This window comes from Chamaea fasciata, unplaced genomic scaffold (assembly GCF_029207755.1).
Source record: "Chamaea fasciata isolate MVZ Bird 193981 ecotype frontalis unplaced genomic scaffold, bChaFas1.0.hap1 SCAF_3, whole genome shotgun sequence".
Taxonomy (NCBI): domain Eukaryota; kingdom Metazoa; phylum Chordata; class Aves; order Passeriformes; family Sylviidae; genus Chamaea; species Chamaea fasciata.
Window position 1 is genome coordinate 71,087,111 of NW_027094088.1, and position 24,906 is coordinate 71,112,016.

Sequence of the window (24,906 nt, forward strand, 5' to 3'; positions counted from 1 at the left end):
TATTGCTGTGGATGGGTGGGCTGGTGGAGGCTGAAGACCAGATTGAAGGGTTGCATTGCATTGGACAAGGACTCCTTTCTAGAGATGCCAGTACTTGGAGTGTCCTGTGGACTCTTACTGGCCAGCTTCTCTTTGGTACTTTGTAATATATCACAACAGAAATGTGATAGCAAAAGGAAACAATTCCAAGACAGTTTCACAGATGCAGTTTTGCAAAAACTGTCCCTCTCTTCTCTCCAACTTGGTTTCCTGGCAAAAGCAGTGAATTTCTACTTCAGGAAATATTTATTGGTTGATTTCTTATAAACACAATGAGGATTAAGGTAGTACTTGGTGAATATTCTGAGCTTGGGCCTCTTTCCTTTTCTTCTTCCAACAAAAATGTATAAAATGTACTTTTTCCATGAAGACGTCCAATAATGACATTCTTGCATGACTGAACTAATGTCATCTGTGTAAGTTTCCTAGGTACTAACCCACAACCCGTTGCTTTTGGGTTTGTCTGTTGTTTAGTTCAAAAGTATCTAAAATTGTTTCTTGTAATGCTTCTAGCAAGTATCCAGGAGTGCCACCAAGCTTCTGCCTGAAGACTTCTGCCTTGAGTATGAGCAGGGACCCTGTTTCACTTAGAATTGTCTTCATCATGTGTTCCCTTTTTGCAAGAAAATAATTGAAGTGTGACATGCTTTGGTCTTGGTGGTGCAGGTTAGGCCTAGCTGAATGTTTACAAACATGCCAGTAGAAGCTTCAGTAAATTATTATAAGTCCTCTAAGGTTTTTCTATATATGTGGGTCCTTATCCTGGAGACCAGGAAATTTCACCAGGAAAAACCACCATTGTTGAGACATGATAAATATCAATTGAAATGTTAGTAGTTTTCCTTTTTTTTCTTTTTTTTCAGTAGTTAACTTCTTGAGTTACCTTCTTGTATTCATAGATTCTTTTGGTGTATAAGCAAGGATTTTACAAATGCTAATGTTTAGCTGTGATGAGAGCTTCTGGTAACACAATCGCAGACTGCCAGTCAGGAGATTTTCTTTACCTGGTTAAAAACGTAACATTCCTACTGTAGCATTGTTTACTCTCTGTGTTCCTTTCTTATATTGATTTACTGAAAATTTACCTGGTTAAAGTATAAATTGTCACAAGAAAGTCATACTTTGTATGGTAGTTTGGTAAAATTCTTAGTACATTGCTTTATAAAGTTAACTCACAGTCATTGAAATGTAGTGCTGAAGACAAATAGGTCTTTTGCTGATGACATGGGGTGAATGAGATCATAATAAAGCTACAATAGCTGTTAAAACCAACTGTGTTTCAAGGTTGTGAATTAACAGATTATTAATTACAATAGACACAGCCCCCTGTAAGATCTCAGTTTTCTGGTGTTTACTGATCTTCTGGCTGGGAAGCATGCTTTTAAGCCATGCAAGTACATTTAAGTACATGCAAGTACTTTAGATAGATTTGAGTATGTGCTCACTTCTATAATACTTACAAGTTGGTAGGTTCTGATAGAAAAATAATTAATTTCTTGTGGTTAGTTATTAATTCAAGACAGAAGAGTTCTTACTACTTGGGGTTTAAGAAAGAAAACCAGGCTGAATTTGGTGGAGAATGTTCTGCTTGTGCATAAAGTCATGAATACCTCATATTTTGCACTGTTTTGGTACAGAGTTCAGTGTTTGCCAGTTCAATTAAGGAGACATAAAAGTGTATTTTAGTATATTTGTTGGATAAATAAATAATATAATGGTGGTTTTGTTTAGTATCTTTTAGATTATGTTTTTCTTGAGCAGAAGTAGTGGCATCCTTACCATCCTGATCCCTTGTCTGGTTGAGGTAGCTAATGGGCACCTAGAAAATAGCTGGTGAGGATGGGCTGTGGCAGCATATCTGATCAGTCAGGAGGCTTTTTCTGTTGGATGCTTTCTTTTTCTGGGTTGAAAAACATTTTCATCTGGATGGATATCCCAATTTGCTTCATGCACTGAGGTTCTTTCTGTAGGAAGTTGAATTTGCTCCTAGGGGTTCATAAGAAGTGCATTTGAAAAAAAAAAAGTATTTTGAAAGATCTGGAATTTGCTGTTCTTACTTCTAGTTAAAATTACATATACATGTTAGTAAAATTGTAATGCTTGTATTTGACTTCTGGGGCTGGTGCAGGAATTGAAAGTTAAAATTTACTAGGGTTTGAAGCTTAGGGGGTTTTTTTCAGCATGTGTATCAGACCCTGCCTTTAGAGTATTTACTCCTTATTATACTAAATTGTTTCATCTAGAAAAAGAAACTTAAACATTCCATTTTTTTCCCCCAGCTTGTCAAGTAATTATGAAGCTCAAATGAAGAGTCTCTTAAGGATCGTGAGGATATTTTGCCATGTCTTTCGCATTGGCCCATCCTCTCCCAGTAATGGAAATGACATGGGCTACAATGGAAATAAAACTCCAAGAAGTCAGGTGTTCAAGGTCAGAAAAGTATATGATGTTGTTAGGAAGATAGACGTTAAAGAGATGAATTTCACAAAGCATGCATTCATTAATCAGACATCTCATGAACAGGAAGTAAGTTTGGTTGATGTCCCTATTCCTTTTTAAGTTAAACCTCCCTCTCTCCTTCTCCTGTATTTTTTTCCCCACTGAATTAATTCATTTTGCCACTGATGCACATCTCATGTTATGATTTCTGTGTATTTCTTTTTTAATAGATTGTTTATTAGGTGTTGAAGGTTTAGTTACCCAGGTGACTTTGGTAAATTCTGTTTTTATTTCTGTTAAGAATATAGTAATCTCAAAATATGGTGATATTAATATAATAAATTATATTAATGTAATTTCAAAATGGTAGTTGGAGGTACACAGATAGATGGCTGATCAATAAGCTTTATCTAGTTTCACAAGACAAATGGAAACAATTGAATTCTTGATCAATTTATTGTTCTCACTGTGATCATGGCATCTTTCCCCAAGTTGTTCTTTGATTTTATTATTATGTGCTTTGAAACATATCAGCTCACTGCTACCCAAGGTTATTGGTTTATATCTGCTTTCAGACACATGCTTTAGGTGGTTGCCATTTAGAGGTTTAGTTCCTGAAGGTGTTTGGTAGTTTTATGTTTGTTTGTTAAGGATTCCCTCTGTAGAAAGTCATAGATTGCCTTTTTGTAAAGAACCCCCAGTTTCCTATGTGCCACTCAGTCTTCATTGGATGTACAACTACCATACTTTTCAGAGCACCTAATGAAAAAGAACTGCAGGGTAATCTTTCTTCTCCCATCTAACTCCATACTCTTACACAGCACAGCTCATATCAAGAAATTTAGATGTCAGTAATGACTTGAGGATGTTTCTTTGCCTTTGCATTTCTTCCACTGTGTTGTGAAAACAGTATTTTGAAATTACTGCAATTATTTTATGAAATATGTTCTTCAGGTTACTTCTAAGGGCTTTAAGACAGAGCTATATTGATAAGATCGTGGAAGATGATACTCTTAATTCCAGTTTATTTAGTGAAGTATCTCAGTTTTTGTTTAAATTTCTTTTCTTGGAAAGAGAAAAAAGCCAAAAACCATACAAACACAAATGTTTGTTCTTCAGCTAGCACAATAGTTTTAAGAATAAATTGATTTATATGATGATTATAAAACTAGTGCTTGAGTCTGAACAATACTGTGCAAAATGTAATGCACTGTACAGTGTGCAATGTAATAATTGTCCTTTGGAACTGTTCATCAAAATAGGGCAATAATGTGGGTTTAACCAGAATTCTGTTTTTAAAAAACAAAGCCCTACCCATATCACAAGAATTATTTTATTAAAGGCAGCACTTTCTAACAGTTTTAATGAAAATTGGTCCAAGTATACCATATTAAATTACAAGCAGGTGTTAAACACACTTCATACGGGAACTACACCCAGTGAGATATTTTGCTACCAAGCCCAAAAAGGAAAAAAAGAAAGGTTTCCTGCTTTTCTACTCCACATAATTTCTGAACTCAGTATGAAATAAACAAAAATACTCAATTGCAATTTGCAAAGGAAATGGTATATCAGTAGAATCACTTATCTGTGTGCCCAAACAACTTTGTATGATGAAAGAATTGTTTCTTAATTTACTGCTCATTTAAGTCTTGTGCAGTAGACTTATATTAAACAACTGCCACAGTTGTCCCAGAAAATATCATTAATTCTTAATTTTGTGAAAACAGCATGTATATTTTTAATAAATAAGCAAAATGTATACTACTGTTGCATTACCTAACAAAACAAAAATTCAGGATGATCTAAAAATTATTACTGCAATTACTTTAATTTATTTAGAATTTTTATGAGTAAGGCAGCCCTGCAGTAGGACCACTGTTGTGTCCATGGTATTTAAAAGATTGATTTAAATTTCAAACTCAGAAATATAAAACTGCTGATGAGAACTTACTGTTTTTTGGGAATGGGAGCACAGGTCTGGCAATTCTAAGTTAACCTGCACTTGTGGTTGGTTTAGTCTGTTCTTCCCTGAATTTACAGTAGACTGAGTAGTGGGAGATTAGATATGGTGCTGAGTGAATTTGGTGACTTCCAGTTTTCTCTTAGTCCTAACTTTCCTTCTGCTTTTTTGTCGTTTCTTTGAAAATGTTCTTCTGATGGTCTTTTTCACCTTTTGGGAGGAGATAAAAAAGACCTGACTTTTCGTAAGGCTTCATTAAATTTTTCTGTATCAATGTACTGATTTGAGCATATTTTGAAGGGTTGTCACTGTAATGTAGCCAGGAGGGATTAAAAATGTGAGTATTCTTGATCTGAGCCTACCGAGAACTGAGAAATGTTACTGCTTGATGAAGTCAAGAAGATCACGGGGCTATCTGTACTTTAGTGTAACTCACTGTGGGTGATATCCAGATGTTTTGAAGTGGAAGCACTAGCTAATGATAACACATTCTTGTACTGATCCTGTAAGATATAAAAGAATCATTGAATTTTCTCTCCTAAGCTTGAAACAAGCTGCTAACTCAAATGAGATCTTACAGTGAAAAACTTTTGAGTAGTAATTTTGACTAGGTTTGCACTCATTACTTTTCCATGTATTGCTCTTCCAATTGTTGTTCAGTGTGATCGTGTATTAGGTAAACTTGCTGCAAAATTTCTCTGTAATTGAACAAGGTTGGGAAGTGCTTAATGTTTTTTCCTTGTTTCAGATACTGTTCTTTTCTAGAATTGAGGTAACTTCTCTACTGTGACAAAGTCACTTCATGGATTAGTGATCTCCTGCATCCTGTGTCTTAAAAAGCTATCTGACATCTGGCAAAAGATTGTGCTTCAGTGTTGCAGTTTGAATATGGATTTGGTTACTGGTCTTGCTTTCTAGATGAGTAAAGAGGAAGGCATTGATTGCATAGGTAAATTCTTGCATTTGGGAGGTAAGGTGTGCAGCTGTAAAAGCTTGGTACTCCATCAGACTCAGCTGTGTAATTCTAGAGAGACTTTTCTGCACTGTGAAATATGACAACTGAAGTTTGAGTGGAAGTCTTTCTTTAATATGAAGTTCATGGTAAGAATTGACTGAAGAATGTTGACTAGTAGTTTGCCAAAAAACATTGTTAGTGGTTTGATTGAATATGTCCATATGCCACTTGAAAAGGTCTGGTCATGGATGCCAACATAAAATGCTGACACATGGATGTGGAGGTGATGGGCAATATTTGGAAGTGTTTTGTATCCTGAAGTTGGACTAGAAAGAAAGAAAGAAAAGGAAATGTTAAAGCTGCTGTGCTTGACTAGACTTCTAAATGAGTTTATGATCAGAAGCTGTGAAGAACTAGCTTTGGAAAAACAAATTGGGTGGAAAAGTTCTGAAAGGTGTGCTAAATCTGTGGGAAATAAAATATAAAACATAAGATATTCGGGGAATATGGTGTCTGGCAAGCTAAACATCGAAAAGTTTGAGAGAAAAAACCTAGATTTTAGTGTTCTAGTAGATAACTACCTAGTTTCTCCTTAGTTACAGGTTAAGAGTACAGCTGCATTTTAATTCTTCTGTGTATTCAATTAATTAGTTCAATTCTATTTTCTGTTAGAAAGGTTTTTTATGTTATGTTTTGTGGTAAAGGTCTGCAAGATGGGTCTTGGAAGGAGGATAACTTGATCCTGTATGGCAGACATTTAAATAGAAAATGCTACCTGTGGTGGAGGTCACCATCTAGAGAAATGTGTGGTCACTAGGAGCACAAGCATTAAGTGAGTGATCTACAAAATATTGAGCAAAGCCTACCAGTATTAGAGATAAGGCTGGCTTTCCCCCACACTCCTATTGGGAAAAAATGGAAGCGTAGTGGTAAACTTTTAAATGGTGAATTTCAGCAGAATCATTTAATACACAGCTCTTATAAGAAATAATTTATTAATAATTCATTAGCTATTTAGTATTGAGGGTGTGTCAACTATGAGGTGCAACTGACAGTGTACAGATAGTGTACAGATACTGTGAGTAGCTCTGTATTTTCAAAAGCAACTTGGGAAGATGAGAACATAACTTTCAGTGTTTGCTAAGTCTTTGAATGTTTTTACTGGTGAAAAACATTGATGCAACAGTAATATATGGAAAAAGGAATCCATTTAGAAGTTCACTCTTACTTTGGGAATGCTGTGAAGTACTTGAGTTGATTACCTCCCTGTAGGATTCACGTCCCTATGCTCACTAGACTGTAGTCTTGTGAAACAAGCCCTTAAACACTATTAAGGGACAAGACAGCCCTTGTGGATTTTTTAATGTTCATGAGAAAGCCACAGGTCTTATCCCTTTTTCTTCTCCGTAGTAGGCCTGCAACTCAGAGTAAATGTATAGTGAGGGAATTGTACTGGATTTCAATTATATTGGGTTTTAGCAGGTGGTAGTGAAAACAGCGTATCTTTTGTTAAAATAAAATGTATAGCCTTATAATTTGATATGGGATTCTGCTGATACTTGTTTCTGTTTTGTAAAGCTAGATGTTAGTGACCCTTACTCTGAAACATCTGAGGTACTATCAAAATGAGCTGTATGAGCTCACATTATGCATAAAGCACATTCTTACTAGACATGTGCACGACCCTGAATCTCAATGGTGTCTGGCATTTCATCCATCTTCTTGGTAGAGGAAGATTCTGTGACCAGATTCTTCGAAAAGAACTGGCACTCTCTTACTCTAGAAACTCAACCTGTGTGTTCCTGTTTCCCTGCTTGGCTGCAGTGGTTAGGCAGTAGTGTGGTGTGAAACCAAAATGTGTCGTATTGTTCAGTTCTATAGTTCTTCTGTAGCTCTTTCTAAATGAATTTATCTTTCTTCCATTGCTTCTTAATTTTCCTTCTATATGAAGTTTTCACTTTGTGCTGTTTGGCTACAAGTACAGAATTTTTTATGAGTATTTGCCTCTTATGTCTAACATAACCTCTACAGGATTATTTAAAGCTTTAAAATGTGCATGATATTTATTTGCCTTAAGCGGATTATCACATTATTAATATTCTCTAATGTCAGCATGTTGCTTTTTGTCTGTTTTTTCATGTGTTTATTGCAGCCGCTGGAACTGCTCTGGCATTCTCTGGATGAGTGGCTTGTTCTGATAGCCACAGAGCTGATGAAAAACAAAAGGGACTCTGCCAACATTACTTCTATTTTGTTAAAGCAAAAAGGACCAGATCACCGAGATGCTACTCCTGCACCTACTTTTGCCACTGCAGGAACTGAGGGAAGAAACGAGCTGTCCACTGATGCTGTTGAGTTAAAAACCTATGATGTTGCTGGGAAGCAGGAAGCTTGTGCTGATTGTCAGGATGTTATCTCCATGACAGCAAACAGGCTAAGTGCTGTCATTCAAGCCTTCTATATGTGCTGCTCCTGTCAGATGCCTCAGGGGTAAGGAGTGGATTAATTTTTTTTTTTTTTTTATGGTTCTAAGGGCACCAAACAGCACTGCAAGTTTTCCATAGTGCTGCTGCCGATGAATGTAGCTGCACTGGGGCACATTTTGTATTGAATGTCTAATGGCTCCTTGTAATCATGTAGTATACTTGTAGGTAGTAGGTATTTTTAAACTTAGCTGTATTTGCTGTTGGTTCTTAATGTGAAATTAACCCTGATTATCCAACAAGAGGAGCTATACGCTCAGAAGGAAAAAAAAAAGAGTTATTTTTGTGTATGAGAATGATGGCTGGGGCAGAACTTAATTGACTGTATTATATATAACAAGGAGAGCTCAGTCTCATAGTAATGCTCACTTGGAATCCTGTCCCAGGTTGACAAACATGTAGTTTTGTGTAGAACATGCAGTTCAACTTAGGTAAACCCAATACCACTGAGGTCTGGTTTAAAAAGGAAACAAGTATGACCACTTGTAACTGAAGTCCTACTCTGTCCAAGATTGTTATGGATTATATTTGTGACTTTGGCCCTTGTGAGTAGAAGATTAGGCAAGTATGATGGCATCACAAGCTCCCTGAGGAATCTAGAAGCAAGGGTCCTACTACATGACAACTCTTGGTTATTCCTAATCACCATAAGGGTGTTTCTTTCTCTGCCAAACTGAGTTAAATAAAAGCTTTCAAATTGGCCAGTAATATTTGTCTGGGGACAAATTCTCAGGGGATGATCTGAAAAATGATTAGTTGACATTTTTGCCTTTTCTGTTAGTTTATTATGAGATCTTAATGCTGTTGAATATTTAGTTTCGTGATGACTAGTTAAACAGCATCAGTTTCTATGTGTTTAGTATTTATTAAAAAAACCCCAAACAACCCAACATTTTATGTAATTTGAATTAGTTTCAATTGCACTAACCAAAAACATCTTAAAATTTTTGAACAGGATGACATCACCTCGTTTTATAGAATTTGTCTGTAAACACGATGATGTCCTAAAGTGTTTTGTTAACAGGTAAGTTTCAACAAATATATGGACCTTGTAATGCACCCCTCTGTTCCTCCTCAGCAATAATTTATTTTTTTGTTCTTGAGTTGTATTTTTAGATTGTTGCTGTGCTATATGAACAACATGTGATTTAATGGTCTTGCTGAACTCAGGGGAGTGTACATGAATGTTTCAGAGCTCAGACTTAAATGAACTCTTCTGCATATTTAAGGGATCTATTTGTAAGATTCGTACGCGAAATCTCTTTCACAGAGCAATAGAATAATTTGATGAATGGATTCTTTCCTTATATTTGTTCCAAATAAGGCCTTCCCTTTTAAGGTAGATGAAAACTTCCATTCTTCCTCAAATGTATGACAATTTAAAGGAGTGTAAAGCATCTTTGTACAGTTGTCTGTTTCCAGAGTTTCTCTGGGACTGCCAGGTTTATAACCTTCCTTCTGTGTAGGGAGCTGCTTCTAATCCTCTATGTTTAACAGATGAGGTAGTAGTATAAGTTGTTTGGAAACAAGAGTTAGGAAGAAGTGATAAAATAGAAGCATCTCTTGAAACTTGTCTGTATGATTAATTGCATGGTTTCTTTATGTAGACTTTTTGCATCATGAGGAATTTGTATTAAATCTCTAACAGGCTTCTAACCTATTTTTCTTTCAGAAATCCCAAAATAATTTTTGATCACTTTCATTTTCTTCTGGAGTGTCCTGAACTAATGTCCAGATTTATGCACATCATAAAAGCTCAGGTAAATGTCAGAAGGTACTTAGTTACAACTTCTGTGAATATGCAAAGGGTGTTTTTTTTTTAAAAATAACATTTAAAGAAAATCCATTTGGTCAGGATGAAAGAACTAAACATGGCCTCTAGTGCTTCTGAATCTGTAATGTGGAAAGATCATATTAAACAGACATGGCAGCCAGATTTCTGTGTTCATAGTTGTCTAAAATACATGTGTGAGTCCATTTCAGACAACCAATGTTGGATGTGTCTTACAAGTCCAACTTTCAGTTAAAGAGTGAAATTTCTGGTTTTAAATCTATTTGTGCACATGTAATAGATTGAACTTTAAAAAGCTTTACTTCCCCCCGATTGACTTGTACTTTGAGACAAGCCAGAGGATAAATGCATCACCATTTCTTTATTTGGTCGTAGTTAGTGGCAGCTCCTTTAGTGAAACATCATGTCATCTTGTTGTTTGTTCCAACAGCTTTATTTCTTTAGTTGTGAACCATACTGTGCTTTTATTTTTAAAGATAAACTGCTTTTTTTTAATCCATTTTCAATTTTGGGCCATGGTGTAGGTGTATTGTTTATTCATTCTTTCACTGAAATGTATGTTTTTGAAACTCACTGCCTATGAATAATGAGGAGACCCCGAGAACTGATACCCTGTTTGTTAGATCAACTCATGTACGTGCTGTGAATTGCAGGGGATGAGAAAGGCCATGCTTGTGTCATATCTGTCTCCACTGAGCTGCAAAATGTCAATAAACACTGAGTCAAATAAGTTAGAACCTTTTCACCTAGGAATTGCTTTATAAGGTTTCTGGTTCCTTTGGGCTGTTTTATATTGCCAATGAACCTTACTGCAAATAGGGCTGGTTCATATCACTTGTGCTTCTGTGCTCAGCTGTGGTTGGTTATCAGCAGTTTCACAGAAGCAGGTGACTTACTTCTTACCTAAGTTCCTTCATGCTCTCCCCTAACCCTAACACAAAATGAAGTTTAGTGCTATTTTTTTCTTCTGTGGAAAACTTCAATATTTCTGGATAGCTGGTGGTCCAGTCTTTCTGCAGATCCAACTTCAGCAAGTACTCAAGAGCATGTTTAGTCCTTTCTTTTTCCCAAAATACTGTATAGCATATTAGGGTAACTCTGCACATCTCAAAAGTAAATTGAGAATTATGCACAACCATTTGCTTCTGGGAGAGGAATTTTTCAGAGGGATGCATGTGTATAATGTGGTTTTGCACCTTGTTTTGTAGCCATTTAAAGATCGCTGTGAGTGGTTCTATGAACATCTGCACGCCGGGCAACCAGATTCAGATATGGTGCACAGGCCTGTCAATGAAAATGACATACTTTTGGTTCACAGAGGTATTGTGTTCTAGATGGAATTAGTGTGTCTTTGAAAGATAATGAATGAAGATGAAAAAATTAATTGGTATTTTTTTATTTAGATTCTATTTTTAGGAGTAGCTGTGAAGTTGTGTCTAAAGCAAACTGTGCAAAATTAAAGCAGGGGATTGCTGTGAGATTTCATGGAGAAGAAGGCATGGTGGGTAAATGTGCATGGTTTTCTTTTATGGCATTTTCATATGGAAATATTAATTCTCAATCACAAGTGTGGTTTTGAACTAAAGCCTACTTTAAAATTACTTTAAAATAAATATGTGGTTATGCAGCGTAACTATTGAGTGAAAGTTTTGTGTACTAATATGTTTTATTCTCTTGACATGCAGGGACAGGGTGTGGTGCGTGAATGGTTTGATATCTTATCCAGTGAAATAGTTAACCCAGATTATGCCTTATTTACCCAGTCAGCTGATGGTATGTCTCTGCCCTTTTTTTTCCCCCCTAAGTTTAGGCTGTAATTTTTTATAAATGCATTTTTATAATCCAAAAAAATCTGTATAGAGGCACAGATTATTTCATGAAAGCTAAAAGAAGAGGTTCAGGTCTGGCTGCTTGAAATAGTCATCTCCAAGGAGGCTAGGACTGGACTGTCTCCTGCCTGTATCTGGCTGGAGACAGATGAAAGGAAGTAGATATATTCTCATCCTTCCTTGGAGCATGTTCACAAGTTGATAGAAGCAAAGCCCATTAGAGTGAGTAAAACATATGTATAGCAGTATAGTAAGATGGAGGACCAAGTTTAGCAATTGGTAGTTACCCTTTTGTTGATGATAATTATTTCAGAACAGTGCCTTGGAGAGTGGCTAAGCAGTAGCATTGTAGTAAGATGTCATTACATTCTAAGACTTTTCTTTCTGACATCTTTTTTGTGTAAACAAAAAAACCCCAAACACTTTCAAAACCCCGAGATAAAACTCCTGCAGTGTTTTCAGATGCTTAGTGTGTTTGATAAAGAAGAGCTTAATTAAAAAAAAATGCGATGGAACATGATATTATTTTTGTTTTATAGGAACAACTTTCCAGCCGAACAGCAACTCTTCTGTAAATCCAGATCATTTGAACTACTTCCGTTTTGCAGGCCAGATTCTGGGGCTGGCTCTGAATCACAGACAGCTAGTGAACATCTACTTCACAAGGTCATTCTACAAACATATTCTTGGTATGGTTTTATTAAAATGCTGCTTATTAGTCATAACAGTTTTCTGAGTAGTAAACCTTTTCTTTTTTTACTTTTGTGTGTATGTTAAGAGTGAAAAAGCCTTGGAAGTTAATTTCTTGCTAGTCTTTTATGTACATCAGAGTCACAACAATTCTTTGAATCACAGTTGTGAAATCCATTTGCTCTTCTGAGTAGTGTCACTCCTGAGAAATGAAAATAGTTGTTCCCTAGTTAACTTTAAGACAGACAAAGCTGAGAATGTTTGTGAACTCTGGCAAAAACCTATCAGACATTCTTGATTATGTCTGAAGTTCTTCACTTGTGCAGTGGTTTTTAAAAAGGTGAAGCCCTGCTGTTGAAAACCTCTCTGTCTACCTAGTCCAACAAATACTGCTTATTTCCCAAAATAGGGTTTCAAAAGTAATGCAGGCTCATCCTGTCTCCTTAATGAGAGAAGTTAATTCATATGCTTTTACTGTAGCATTCAAGAGGATTGGACAGATGTTTTTATAGAAATGTGACTTTTTTAGTAGAGGATAACCTCTGTTAGCTGGTGCTGTCTGTAGTCTAGGGCTCTTCTCTGCTCTTCTTTAAGAAGCTTTGTGCCTCTTGATTGCTGAACAAAATGGCCCTCTTCTGCATTGTCATGAAAAAACTTCTCTTGAAAGAAGATGTGATTCCCTGTGCATTCTTGTTACTCCTCCAAGTACATAAATTTATTTGCTGCTGAATGCAGAATTTCCTTTGTATTCAATCACTAATCTTTGGAAGTATAAGATAGTTTGATGGTTTTCTGTTGTCTTTTTGTCTACCTGCAGTCTTCCTGTGATGTTTGCTGAGTCCAGGACAGATTAACTCTTAACTTCAGGTTTACTGTTTATCTTCCTTGAAAGTGTTCAGGGAACACTTGTACTTCATTGAAAGTGCAAGTTCAGTCATCTTTGTCAAGATATTCTTCACAGAGGAGCATATTTTACCTATCTCCCTCAGTGCTGCTTTCTGTGGCACGAGATTGACTATTCTGGGTAAGAGCCAGTGGAACACAGCCAGTCTGCAGCAGCACCATGTTGGCCATGCTTCCATCAGGCTCCCCTAGCCATTGATCTTCATACAGGAAAGTGATCCTGAAGTAGAGATATCATTGCATGGCACAGTTTGGTGCTGACTTAAGGCTTGGCCTCTGACATCAAGAGTGAGTAGAAGAATCACGAATGATTTGGGTTTGAAGGGATCTTAGATACCTTGGGCAGGGATGCCTTCCTCTAGACCAGGCTGCTCAAAGCCCTGTACAGCTTGGTCTTGAAACTTCCAGGGATGGGGCATCCACAGCTTTTCTGGGCAGCCTGTTCCTGTGCCTCATCACCCCCACAGTAAAGAAGTTCTTCCTAATATCTAGGAAGATTACTGTCTTTCAGATTTAAACCATTCCCCCTTGTCCTGTCATTACTTGCCTGTATAAAAAGTCCCTCTCCTGCTCTTTTGTAGGCCTCCTTCTGGTACTGGAAGGCTGCTCAAAGGTCTCCCTGGAGCTTTTTCTTCTCCAGGCTGAAACAATTGCAACTGTCTCAGCCTTTAGTCTTCATAGGAGAGGTGCTCCAGCCATGTGATCATCATTGTAGCCTCATCTGGACTTGTTCCAACAGGTCTATGCCCTTCTTATGCTGGGGCCCCAGAACTGCAATGCAGTACTCCAGATGGGGTCTCATGAGTGTGAGGTAGAGGGGCAGAATCATTGCCTTTGACCTGCTGGCCCTGCTGCTTTCATTGCTATGGATAACACTCACACTAATTACCTTGGAATGTATTCACAGAAAAGAAAATCTTACTTTTCTGCTGTTCTGTGTTACCTTGAAAATTGTGAAATGTTGTTCCTATCACCTCTTCTGGAAATGACTGCTAATTTTGGATTCTTTACTAGTTTTGGGTTGTGATGATATGCTTGATTTGTTGTTTCTGAATTGACAGGATGACCTATTACTTACTTTTTCTTTTCTTCTTTCACTTTGCTAGATAACTATTGCAAACCAAGCAGCAGTCGTTAGTCTTTGTTAATAAGGTCTAACTGGTCTTAGTTAGGTCTTGTCATTCCAACATTCCATTTTACAGGCATCCTGGAACTTTCTAGAGATTTATACACATTGAACTTGTGTCGCCCTGATTCTTTAGCCTTCTGATGAATATTTACATATTTCTAGTGGAGTCTTTCTCCAATGTAACATAAACAAGTAAATTGTTTTCATACCAGTCTGTGATGGACTGGTGAACTGACCACTAGGGTCAGAAAGGTGTTCCTCTCATCTACCAATCCTTGATCAAACTCCAAACCCTATTTAAATCCCAAATCATAATAACCTTTCTCTGCGCACCTCTGAACCTGAGTGAGTGTGGTTCTTTCGTGTCCGTACCGGTGACAAACCTTTTTAAGGTCAGAAGATTCACAATTCTTTATCACTTATTACTTACCAGAGACAAAGAACTGGAAAAATTACACCTCCACTTCTCAAAGTAGTTGCTTTTTCTGCCTCAATCACTGTGATTTATTTAAATCTTTCCAAGGCCTTTTCCATCAGCTTTATGCATCTCCTATCTTCTTGTTTAAGGAATCAGAGTTGTGCAGCAGTGGGTGCTCCTGAGCGAATTTGTTTTATTTTTGCTAGCTCTTGTTCATGCCAAATTCAAGTTATCTGGTTACAGACATAGAAATTCCCTTCAACTACTTGTCAGGCCTTAGGTAAAGGAGTATGAAGTCTCTTGCAGTCTGAGCCTGTTTCCATTCCTTTGGTTTCTCACCTTGCACTGAGATCCTTGTTTTCTGCACTGGAAGTATATCCATCTGTTGATGGCACTGAAACCACCAGCTGTGTGCTAAGCCTGTCTGTGTCTGAGGAGCACTGTGAATCTTTTTCACAGAGGAACTCTTCTTTTTAGTCAACAGACGTGATGTGGAAGTGCCTTAATTAGAAACTGAAACCTGTACGAACAAATGTTCTTACATTTGAGACTCATGTGAATCCATTACCTTTTTCCTCTGTGGTGAGTTGAGATCTTCCTGCAGCAATATCTGGTAGGTGAGGAAAGATCATTAACTTATGTGATGACTCAGCTAACACACAACTAAAGTGCTTTATATGGTATTAGATATGTAGCATGCATGATTTTTGGGGTTTTTTTGTGCTGTGAAACCAAACATTGTTCCAAATGTCTGCATGTTTATTAAGGCCACACTCTTCCAGATGCAGCACAGGGAGAAATACAGTCAGAAATTAGTAAGACCTCTTAGATTTATTTTTCTCACACTTCTTATCAGCCTTCTGCTTAAACAGGGGAGGAGCAGATGATTTTTCTAATGCTGTTTTCCAGTTACTTCATATTTCTTTACAGATACGGTTACGTTCCTCTTTGTAAAAGGAAGCTTCCACCTCCAGCTTACAAATAGCCCATAAATTCTTAACTGTTTTATCTACTCTTACATTCCAGTCTATAATAGAAAGTAGTCCTTGAAATGGCATAAACAAAAGTGAACATTAATTTCTGGGTAAGTGTATTTTGAACTGGAGGCCTTAAAACCTTGAATAATGAATGAGCTTGTCTCAGGGCTTACCTGTAGTATCTCTTTGAAGTTCTGTGTTGCACAGAAATACCTGCTTCTCACAATTATGCTAAGATAGATTTCTCTTCCTTTTCAAACTACTCAAGGGTATACAAGAGAAAGATACATAATATTTTCTGGGATTCAAATTTTGTCGTGATGAATCTGATGGATTTTTTTTATAACTGCCTTCTTGAGTCTATTCATTGGTAAACTATCTGTCAACCTAATGATTGAGCTTAGTGCTTTGGTCTCACAACATGCTGACTACGAGGGTACTCTCATCATAACACTTGTTGAGTTTCTTCTCTAAAGGAGTCTCTGATTCCCACTTTAGTCTTCCTGCTTCCTACTCTGATCCCTACTTTCAATCCTCTTTTCCCACTTTTTGTGTGTATCCCTCAGAGACATCATTATTTCCATGTTTTGTGGGTCAAATGCACATATGCTTGCTAGTTGGCAAAAGTGAAAGTCCTTTAGAAACTGCTAGACAGCTGTTAGATTTGACAGTGATATTTAGTTAGTAAGTTACCTCTCCCTCTCCTAAACTGGAGTGCTGCTTGATTTCATTTGAAAAACAATGCCTTACAGCTGTGTACACACCATTTCAGCACTTGTCAGCTCTTCCAGGGAAATACTGTAACGTTTTTTTACACTTGGATGTTTTGCAGTGGCTGCTAACCTTTGAATTCTGTGTTTCTCTGGGGTACTGCAGCCACAATCCATAGTGTGCTAAGGCTTCTACTAATAGGCACCCTTCTGACACTGCACAATGCATGGAAGATGGTGAAGCAAGGACAGTACTTCCCAATAACTCGCTTTTCTCTAAACCTACTGCTACCCTCACCCCCTTCCCCTTTTCCCAGATATTGTATCTGTCCTGGTGGAGTTGAAGTATCTATCATACCAGAGTTAAAGTAATTGTGGTCTGCTTGTGAAGAAGGGGGTAGCTCTGTTTCTTAAACTGGGGTTCTCTGTTCTGGGCCTATTTGCTCAAATGTACTTGAGTGCTGTGCCTGTTAAGGGGTTTGTAAATAAGGACTTTCTGTACCTGGATAAAAGTCTAGCAGCTCCGCTTTTAATGTTTCTAAGTGACTTGCAAGTTCAGTTTGAAATGTAAAATTCCTATAATAATATTTTTTAACTGTATAATAGATCTCATTTCAAATATGATTAAAAAGAAGAACACTGAAGAGTAACAGAGTTTTCTGGGTACAGGGAGGTTGTCTCCTCCCATGCTCCCCCTAAGTAATGCTGTGGGGGAAAAGATACTGTTATAGAGAAATACAGTATTTGCTTTTCTAAAATTTAGGTAGAAAACTTTAAGACTAAAATTTAACATTTTGTGTTCAGAAGGAGTAGATGCTTTTAGTGAAATTCATTAGTGAACTAAAATTGTGCAAATTGGTTTTGCCTGAGTAGTATGTCATTTGCTTCACTAGGAGGAAAAACCTACAGAGGAAACTTGATTCTGTAGTATTTTAAAAATACAGCCTGCGCAGTTCTGCTGTAGTTAGCAACAGTGCATCCCTTTTTCCTTTTCCCTATTACTGCATTATTCTGGTTTCTCTCTAGAGGGCAATCTTCTACCATGTATTAAATCAACCCTTTTTGCTTTATCCTATTTATTTGAGCAGTTTTGTCTGTTTGTTGTTTTTGTTTGTTTGTTTGTTTGTTTGTTTTCCCTAGGCATACCTGTAAATTATCAGGATGTAGCATCTATTGATCCAGAGTATGCAAAGAACTTGCAGTGGATTTTAGATAATGATATCAGTGATCTGGGTTTAGAGCTGACCTTCTCTGTTGAGACTGATGTGTTTGGAGCAATGGAAGAAGTGCCATTGAAGCCAGGGGGTGCAAGTATACTTGTTACACAGGAAAACAAGGTGAGTATACAGGTTTATTCAGCAGATAATAGCATAGGAAAAGCCATTGGACTGACTTTCTGAATAACTGGAAGGGTGAATGGTATACCTGTTTTGAAGAAAACACAAAAAATTACAGTTGCCAACACTCTTCCCCCTTTTTCTAGGTTAGCATATTAAAGAAATAGTGCTACTTAAAATCTTTAAAAGAGCTCAGATTAGAGGTTCTTCTTTCTGACAGAACTGTGGAAGAGAAGTAGGATCAATTTAAATGAAGTATTTCTTTTAAAAGTTACATATATTCTTTAAGTTATGTCTTGGGTATATATACCAAGAAAGTGGAACAGTAGCAATTGTTAAACATAAAATGATAGGTAATGTTGCAAAGTGTTCTGCCTGCTAGGTCAGTCAATAGCACTGAATTGCTCTATTGAATATGCAGATAATGCACAGAGTAAAAGTCTGCAGGAAGCTTTTTCAGCCATTTGCAAGTCACTTGGTATGTATGACATAACCTACTTTTTAGATTTGCTTTAATAGTAAAACGTTAAAAAGCCCCCAATTCCTCTGCAGCATTAATTAAAAAAAAAAAAAAAAGAGAAATAGAGGAAAACACGGCCAGGTTTTGAAAATCATCTAGAAATTATGATAAACACCAGTCTAATTGAATCCTGCAGTTACTGACTAAACAGTTCTGAGTAACTGCAGGAGTGTCACGGGTAGACCTGGAGTTTTTTGTAACGCTGACTTTTGGCCCTGATGTCTGCTTTGTGTTCTGGTTTTTATTTGTGTTGGGCTGGCTGAGCCTATTCTCAGTGCTCAGTGAGGATTCTTCAGGAGCAGTATCGGCAGCTGCTGCACTGGGGAGCAGCCGCTTGGTGTCAGCCTTTGTTGCAAGGACATTGCAGTTTGTGTTGGAGCAATTGGCACTGGAGTCTTGTAGCCTTAGTCCCCATTTTTATTAAGGCAGAGTGTCGTTCCAGTAGCAGGAGTATGTATTATTAGCCTGATTCTGCACTGATTCCTGCAATACAGTAATTTGTGAAAGAATACAGATGGTAAAACAAGTCTAATTGTGATGGTAGTGGATGCTTAATTTCTTTATTATCTGTTGCAGAAAGCAAGGATATTAATTCTTGTGTCTGTCTTCTCAGTATATAAAAAAGATGTATTTAACATAAATTGTAGCTTCATAACAACTATTTAAAATCCATTTTCATTTAGTGTAAAATTAGAAGTTTGCCCACATGAGGGCACTACCCATTAGCAGCTTAATTTGCTCTCTTACCTTTAGAGCTGGGGCACAGTCTAAAAAAGGTGATTGCAAACATGTAGAGGAGATGCCCTCATTCTTCTCATCATGTTTCATCAGCATGGCAGGAGGGGACTGGAGTTTTGTGTAGCCTTGATTTGAAGGGTCGGAAGAAAGAGGTGACTCTGGTGGTAGCTTTGAAACTATTCATGCATTTTTTGAATTTGAAGTTGCAAAATGTGAAGTCAAAAAACATTTGTAAGGTGGCGCTGTTTTTTTTACTGGCCAAGTTATTGGCAGTGCGCAAGTTGTTGTAAATTGGAGGTGTATATTTTAGTGGTTTTGGGGGATTTTTTCCCAGTTCATTTAATGTGACATAGTTTTGCAGTGTGTTTTAGCTTAGCTGTTCTATCCATTTAAATAGGAATGGGTCTACTTTATTAAAAAAAACCCACTTCTTCTTCTCTGCAAGTGATATCTTTTTTTTTTCCCCTGCTTTTACCCAAGAATAATAGATCACTGTTTAAAACTCATTGTATTTATTATACCTCTGGGAGAAGAAAATTCAGCTTCTAAAAGAATTTGCTGCGTATGCACACTACCAGATTACCTGTTAAAATTAAATTATGAATGAATCTTTATCCCTTAAAAAACCTAAACAACGAACACGTACACCAAAATATGCCAAAACCAAAATAAAACACACCCTTGCCCCTCCCTGCACAGAAACCACCCAAACAGTCCCTTTCTCTCACTGAAAACTGAAACAGACTAAATGCACTACTAGTAAGAGCTATTTGTAAAATGTTATTTTCTTTGAATGGGGTAATTTTCTTTTTTTATATTAACTGTGTAATGGATGAATGGTTGTGGGACAATTAGATGATACACATATTCATGTCTTGCAATTGCTGTGTCCATGTAGCCCAGCTGAAATACAGTTATAGCTTGGTTCAAGTGCCTTTTGTCATGGTAATGGAGAGACTTCAAAGGGAAAAGTCAGGCTTTGTCCTGAATTCATCTTTGCTCTTTGCTATGTATCGTTTTGCAGCTTTCTACTTTTTAGGAAAAAAAAATAAAATTAGGCCTAGTCAAAGTTTGACTGTATGTTATATTAAAGAATGGTGCAGATCTCCACAATCCTCTGGCTTTCTCTGTCCTCCCAAAACCTGTCTGTGAGCTGGCCATTCTGTTTGGCAGTAAAATAGTAGGTATTTTTTTTTCCAGGCAGCTTTAAAATGGAGCTGCTCTCTGAATGTGAAAATCATTGTAAGCATTGATCCTTGTCTCGCAGTATATGGGATTTTGAAATCGAGAAAGCATGATCTCTGCTTTATTTACCTCCAAGTAAAATAACAGAACAGCCCCTCACCCAAACTAGGCTTTGTCATTATATTTGTGATGCTGTCTAAGGTGTGTTCAATCGAATCTCCCTTCCTTAAAGAAGGCTGGATCATAACTTTATGTACTATGTAGATCTGAAATGATGTAGGTATTTCTGTTTTGTAATGTGCTCCTAAGGCTTCAGAGGGGAATAAAATGTAAATGAAGTGCACAGAAAGCAAAACAAATTGACCAGGTTGTTTACTGACATGTATTATGTAAATTCAGTGCTACAGGTCTTTCATCATGCGCCAGTGCTGATAGCCAGGATGCTTGGCTGTTCCAGGCGATTTTAAGCATTTCTTGTTACAGCTAAAGTACAGCAACTGCTTTCTCTCCTGCTTAAAGTGTTCAGTGTAGTATTTTTGTCATGCATAAAACAAGTATTTTTTTTTTTAATGGATTTTTCAAAATAAGGTTGTGAATTTTTCTTTCCACAACCCTGTTTTTCTGGGTAGCCTAATTTACATAAGAACAGTTTAAGAGATGTAAAACATGCGTTTCTGATCGTTGAAGACAACCAGTATTAACATTATTTTGAATCTTGGTATTGCAAAAATTTCTGGTTTCTTCTGTATTCACAGACTGACTTTTGTCTAGTGCAGTTAATCTCCTTTGGCTGCCCCTCAGTCCTCAGAGAAGGGAGGTGTCTTCAGCTCCACTGATACTACTCTCAGCAACCTGGGGAGATTACTAGGCTGAAACTAGATTTTTGGGAGCGGTGTAAGATATTATTAGGTCATGTTCCTCTTCTTCAGAGCACTTCACAATTTAATTACTCTCTCAATCTAATAAAATGGTGATAATACATTTAAAGATATCTTTGAACTGCAAAGAAAACAACCCCTCTGTACATCTGTGAATGCAAGGAGCTGCCTTTAAAAAATATCCTTCTGTTTTAAATGTTTCATACTTCATTCTCTTTTTCTGAAAGGGAGGAAAGAAAAAAAGCCTGGTTGCTTTTGTGCAGGTTCAGAACCTAAAAGTCTTGGTTGAAGTATTTTAAAATTAAAAATCAAAGTAGTATTTTTGTAAGATTGTTTTCTTGAAGGAAGCTGATAGTTGAGGTGGTTTAATTGGGCGATACATTTCATGATTTTCTCATTAAAAGTCATGATTACAAAGTCAAAGCATTTCTTTAAACAGAGTACCTTAAATAATCTAGGAATAAATTTTGTTTTCAAGTAGAAAACTACTTTCTTGACTAAAGAAACTTTATTAAACTTGTGTAATTTGGTCAGGGTAGATGAGACGTGTTTATAGAATTTTAATGTAGGCGCTTTTCCCTTCTAAAAGGCACTTGTCTCCTTCTAAAAGCCTTCTTCCATTAACGCCTCCTAGGCTTTTGTGTTCTCAACAAAAGCAAAGTTCTGCTGGATTCCTTTTCTGGCTGGCATCTTTTAAAGAGAAAAGAGCCCCCAGATCTCTAAAGCACGTTATAGTCTATTACCTGGCTATGGTGGAAATTGTTTTCTGGTGTTTTTCTGCTTTAAAAACTAAGGAGATTTTTCAAGACTTTTGTAAAAAATTTGAAATTCTTATTAAGACTAATTACCTCTGCAGGCTTTATTATGTATTATTTTAAGCTTCCAGAGACAGGAGGAAAGCAAGGAAGCTTTTTGGCTCACAAATATTCCTTCAGAAGTTAGCCCTTTTTCCTGAGTAATGTCAGTTTTGCTTACAAACATTGGGTTTTTTTAATGCCCTTAGGTTGAGCTTAATGGAGGTTGTATTAGATGTGGGCATGACAAATTAAGTTTTATGTACTTCCTTTGTCTTAGTCTGAGTCCCTGTTTTTTGACTGGTTCATGTAAGAATTCAAACACTTCTGTTTTGGAATTGTCTTAGGAGGGAAGGGAGACGAGCAGAAGGGGCTTATTTTGCGTTGCTTCCACATGAAAAATGCAAAGAGACTTTTACTGCCTTACAGTGGAAGAGATTTGTAATGCATTGAGGACTGCATTTGTATGTGTGAGTTTGTTTGAGCACTATGTGGTTTTGCTGGGTTCCATCTTAATATTGTTTTCTACGTTGCAGGCTGAGTATGTGCAGCTTGTGACAGAGCTCAGAATGACAAGAGCCATTCAGCCTCAGATAAATGCCTTTTTACAAGGATTCCATATGTTCATTCCACCATCTTTGATCCAGCTTTTTGATGAATATGAACTGGTAAGCAGAAATGCCTACGTATTTTTAAACACTTTGTTCAGCATACTTCATAAGCAGTGTAAATGATGTAGAAGTAAAGCTCAGTAACAACAACAACAAAAAAAAAGATTTTGTAGCTTTCACATTGGCTTTGGTTCCTGGGCATCTATCAGTGAGGATGTCATTATGTGTATTCCTGCTTTTTCTAATTACTTAGGATTACCATCTTCCTGAAGCTTCACATGGCAGTAATAAATGCCTTAAATTGTAATTTCAGTATGGAATCAGCATGTTCTGGCCTTTAAGTCTTTGCATAGTTTCCTTGAGGAGGACAGAAATCCGTTGAGAGAGTAAGGAGGTGCTGTCTAATATCTTCATTTTTTCTGAGTCACAGAGTCAAATTCCAGTAAATTTTTGTTGCTGGTTTGATCTTCTGTAACAAACACATCTTAGATTTTCTCTGAAGTCGTGGCAAGACTCAGTAATTTTTTCTTATAGGTTCTTTGGCAATAATTTTTCTTTCTTGCTAGTGCATACTTAAACAGATTATGTGAAGTTACTTGAATTCAAGAATCTTCATGTGTTAAAATTTAGTCATGGGTTCCATAAGTTTGTAATAAACTGAAAAAGCACTGTAAGCTTAAAACATTACTTCTTAAAATGGCATAAACTCTTGAAATAAGTGTTTAGTCAGGAGGACTAATCACAATTTATGTGCTTCTCCTGAAGGAGCTTTTGTTGTCTGGTATGCCAGAAATTGATGTGAATGACTGGTTAAAAAATACAGAATACACCAGTGGCTATGAGAGAGGAGACCAAGTTATTCAGGTAAAGTTATTTATTTATTTTCTTCTTCTTTTTTTTTTTTTTTTTTAATAATGTAGACTATTTAATCAAAAAATTGTGGTTTTGTTGTTGTCATTATCTGTATGTGTTTTTGGAAGCTTATTTTGATGGAAATTTGTGGAGGTGTTTTTAAACTGTATTTCTACATTAAGTAACTTAATTACGTATGGATTTGGTACAAAAAAATTCCATAATTTAAGTAGCAAGCTGACATATATTCCATTTACTGTTTTATCAGTACATTTTCAAGTACTGCAAATATTTAATGGAAAAATACAAACTAACTTTTTTGTCATTTAGTGGTTCTGGGACGTGGTGGAAGAACTAACTCAGGAAGAGAGAGTGTTACTATTACAGTTTGTTACTGGCAGGTGAGAGACTCTTCTGTAAGAACAAACGCATTGTCTAGATGTAACACTCTGAAATAAGAAGACAGACTTGAGAGACCTTGAAAGATCATCTAGAAACTGTTTTGCATACTGGTTGTTCTATAGTTGCTCAAAGTAGACAAAGTGCGTGTTAGTACTTTTGCTGTCTCTGTTGTCTGCAAAATGATTGATTACATATTTATTATACTTGACCACTTTGCAAGAGACCTGTGTTGCTGTCCAGGCCGTTCTTGACAAGGCCATAGTGAATTTAACTGAGCTTTATATTCTTGTTCCTGTTGCATATTTATGTGTCTCTTGGCTCTTCTGGTAATCAGCTGAGGCTGTAATATATGAGGTAAGTAGGTAGCACTTCAGTCAGTGTACACAGAATATCCTTCCCCTCAAGCTGAGTTGAATTTAACATCAGTACAGTGTGTCAAAATAAGTAAAGATGTAACCTTATGGAAGACTGTCTGCTTTATAAAGGTTTTCTGTCCTAAATTCTATTTGTTCTCTTGGGAAAATCACTTTTATTTCCCTTATGGTTTGGGGGCAGTGAGGGAATGTTTTAGCAATAAATGGCCCTGTGAGCTGGGTGAGTTGCTGAACTTGTGGGTACAGACATTTCACAAAATGGATCCATAGACATAAATGTGACACCTGAGTTGTGCAATCCAGTCTTTTTCTGGTAGCAGGCAGAGATAACAGCATATTCTTAGTTTGATGTTCCCTTAATTTTCCAGGATTAGTAGAGTAGTTGACCTTTTGTGTATAAGTTTTGTGATTAGGCAATGATAAAATGCAAATTGCGATCATCAAAACTACTTTTATATTAAGGAATTTCATAATCACAGATGTATCATCAAATGTGCCAGTCTCCAAATTCTATTAGTTTCACTCAATTTATTATGAATTTCCTTGGTTTTAGGGATCATGGATGATTTAAGAAGCTAGTTGTATATGCATATTGATCTTTTTGTCCTCTGAAGAAACGATTCCTGAAGTTGTAACTGCACATGCGTGGCATGCCAACTGCTGGTCTTTCGTTTTTAGTGGACTGGTCCGTTTCTAAATCTAGACAGCAAATAAGGATCTTTAAAATGTAAGGTCATGTTTCAAATGCTTCTTAAAACATTCCGAATGATACTGAAGTGGCATTCAGTATTTTCATGGCATTTGGGATAATCTACTGGATTCTAAAGGGCACTGTCTATCAAGTAAACAGTTACACTGTCTGATTAATATGTGTGTCAGCATCATTTG

The 24,906-nt window shown here is 36.8% G+C and overlaps 1 protein-coding gene across 4 annotated transcripts in view; it reads left to right on the forward strand.

Annotated features, from left to right (window-relative positions):
• Positions 1–24,906, forward strand: part of HACE1 (HECT domain and ankyrin repeat containing E3 ubiquitin protein ligase 1) — a 49,894-nt gene that overhangs the window by 19,349 nt on the left and 5,639 nt on the right. For 2 of the 4 annotated variants that reach the window (XM_066179488.1, XM_066179490.1), the window contains 12 exons: positions 2,319–2,565; positions 7,549–7,886; positions 8,835–8,903; positions 9,552–9,639; positions 10,880–10,991; positions 11,075–11,172; positions 11,357–11,444; positions 12,040–12,189; positions 17,468–17,664; positions 22,316–22,447; positions 23,156–23,254; positions 23,573–23,643. In XM_066179488.1, coding sequence (XP_066035585.1) covers positions 2,319–2,565; positions 7,549–7,886; positions 8,835–8,903; positions 9,552–9,639; positions 10,880–10,991; positions 11,075–11,172; positions 11,357–11,444; positions 12,040–12,189; positions 17,468–17,664; positions 22,316–22,447; positions 23,156–23,254; positions 23,573–23,643 — 1,689 coding nt within the window. Of the gene's footprint in view, positions 1–2,318; positions 2,566–7,548; positions 7,887–8,834; positions 8,904–9,551; positions 9,640–10,879; positions 10,992–11,074; positions 11,173–11,356; positions 11,445–12,039; positions 12,190–17,467; positions 17,665–22,315; positions 22,448–23,155; positions 23,255–23,572; positions 23,644–24,571; positions 24,746–24,906 lie in introns of all 4 variants that reach the window. The other 2 variants (XR_010720064.1, XM_066179489.1) reach the window with 2 other exon arrangements.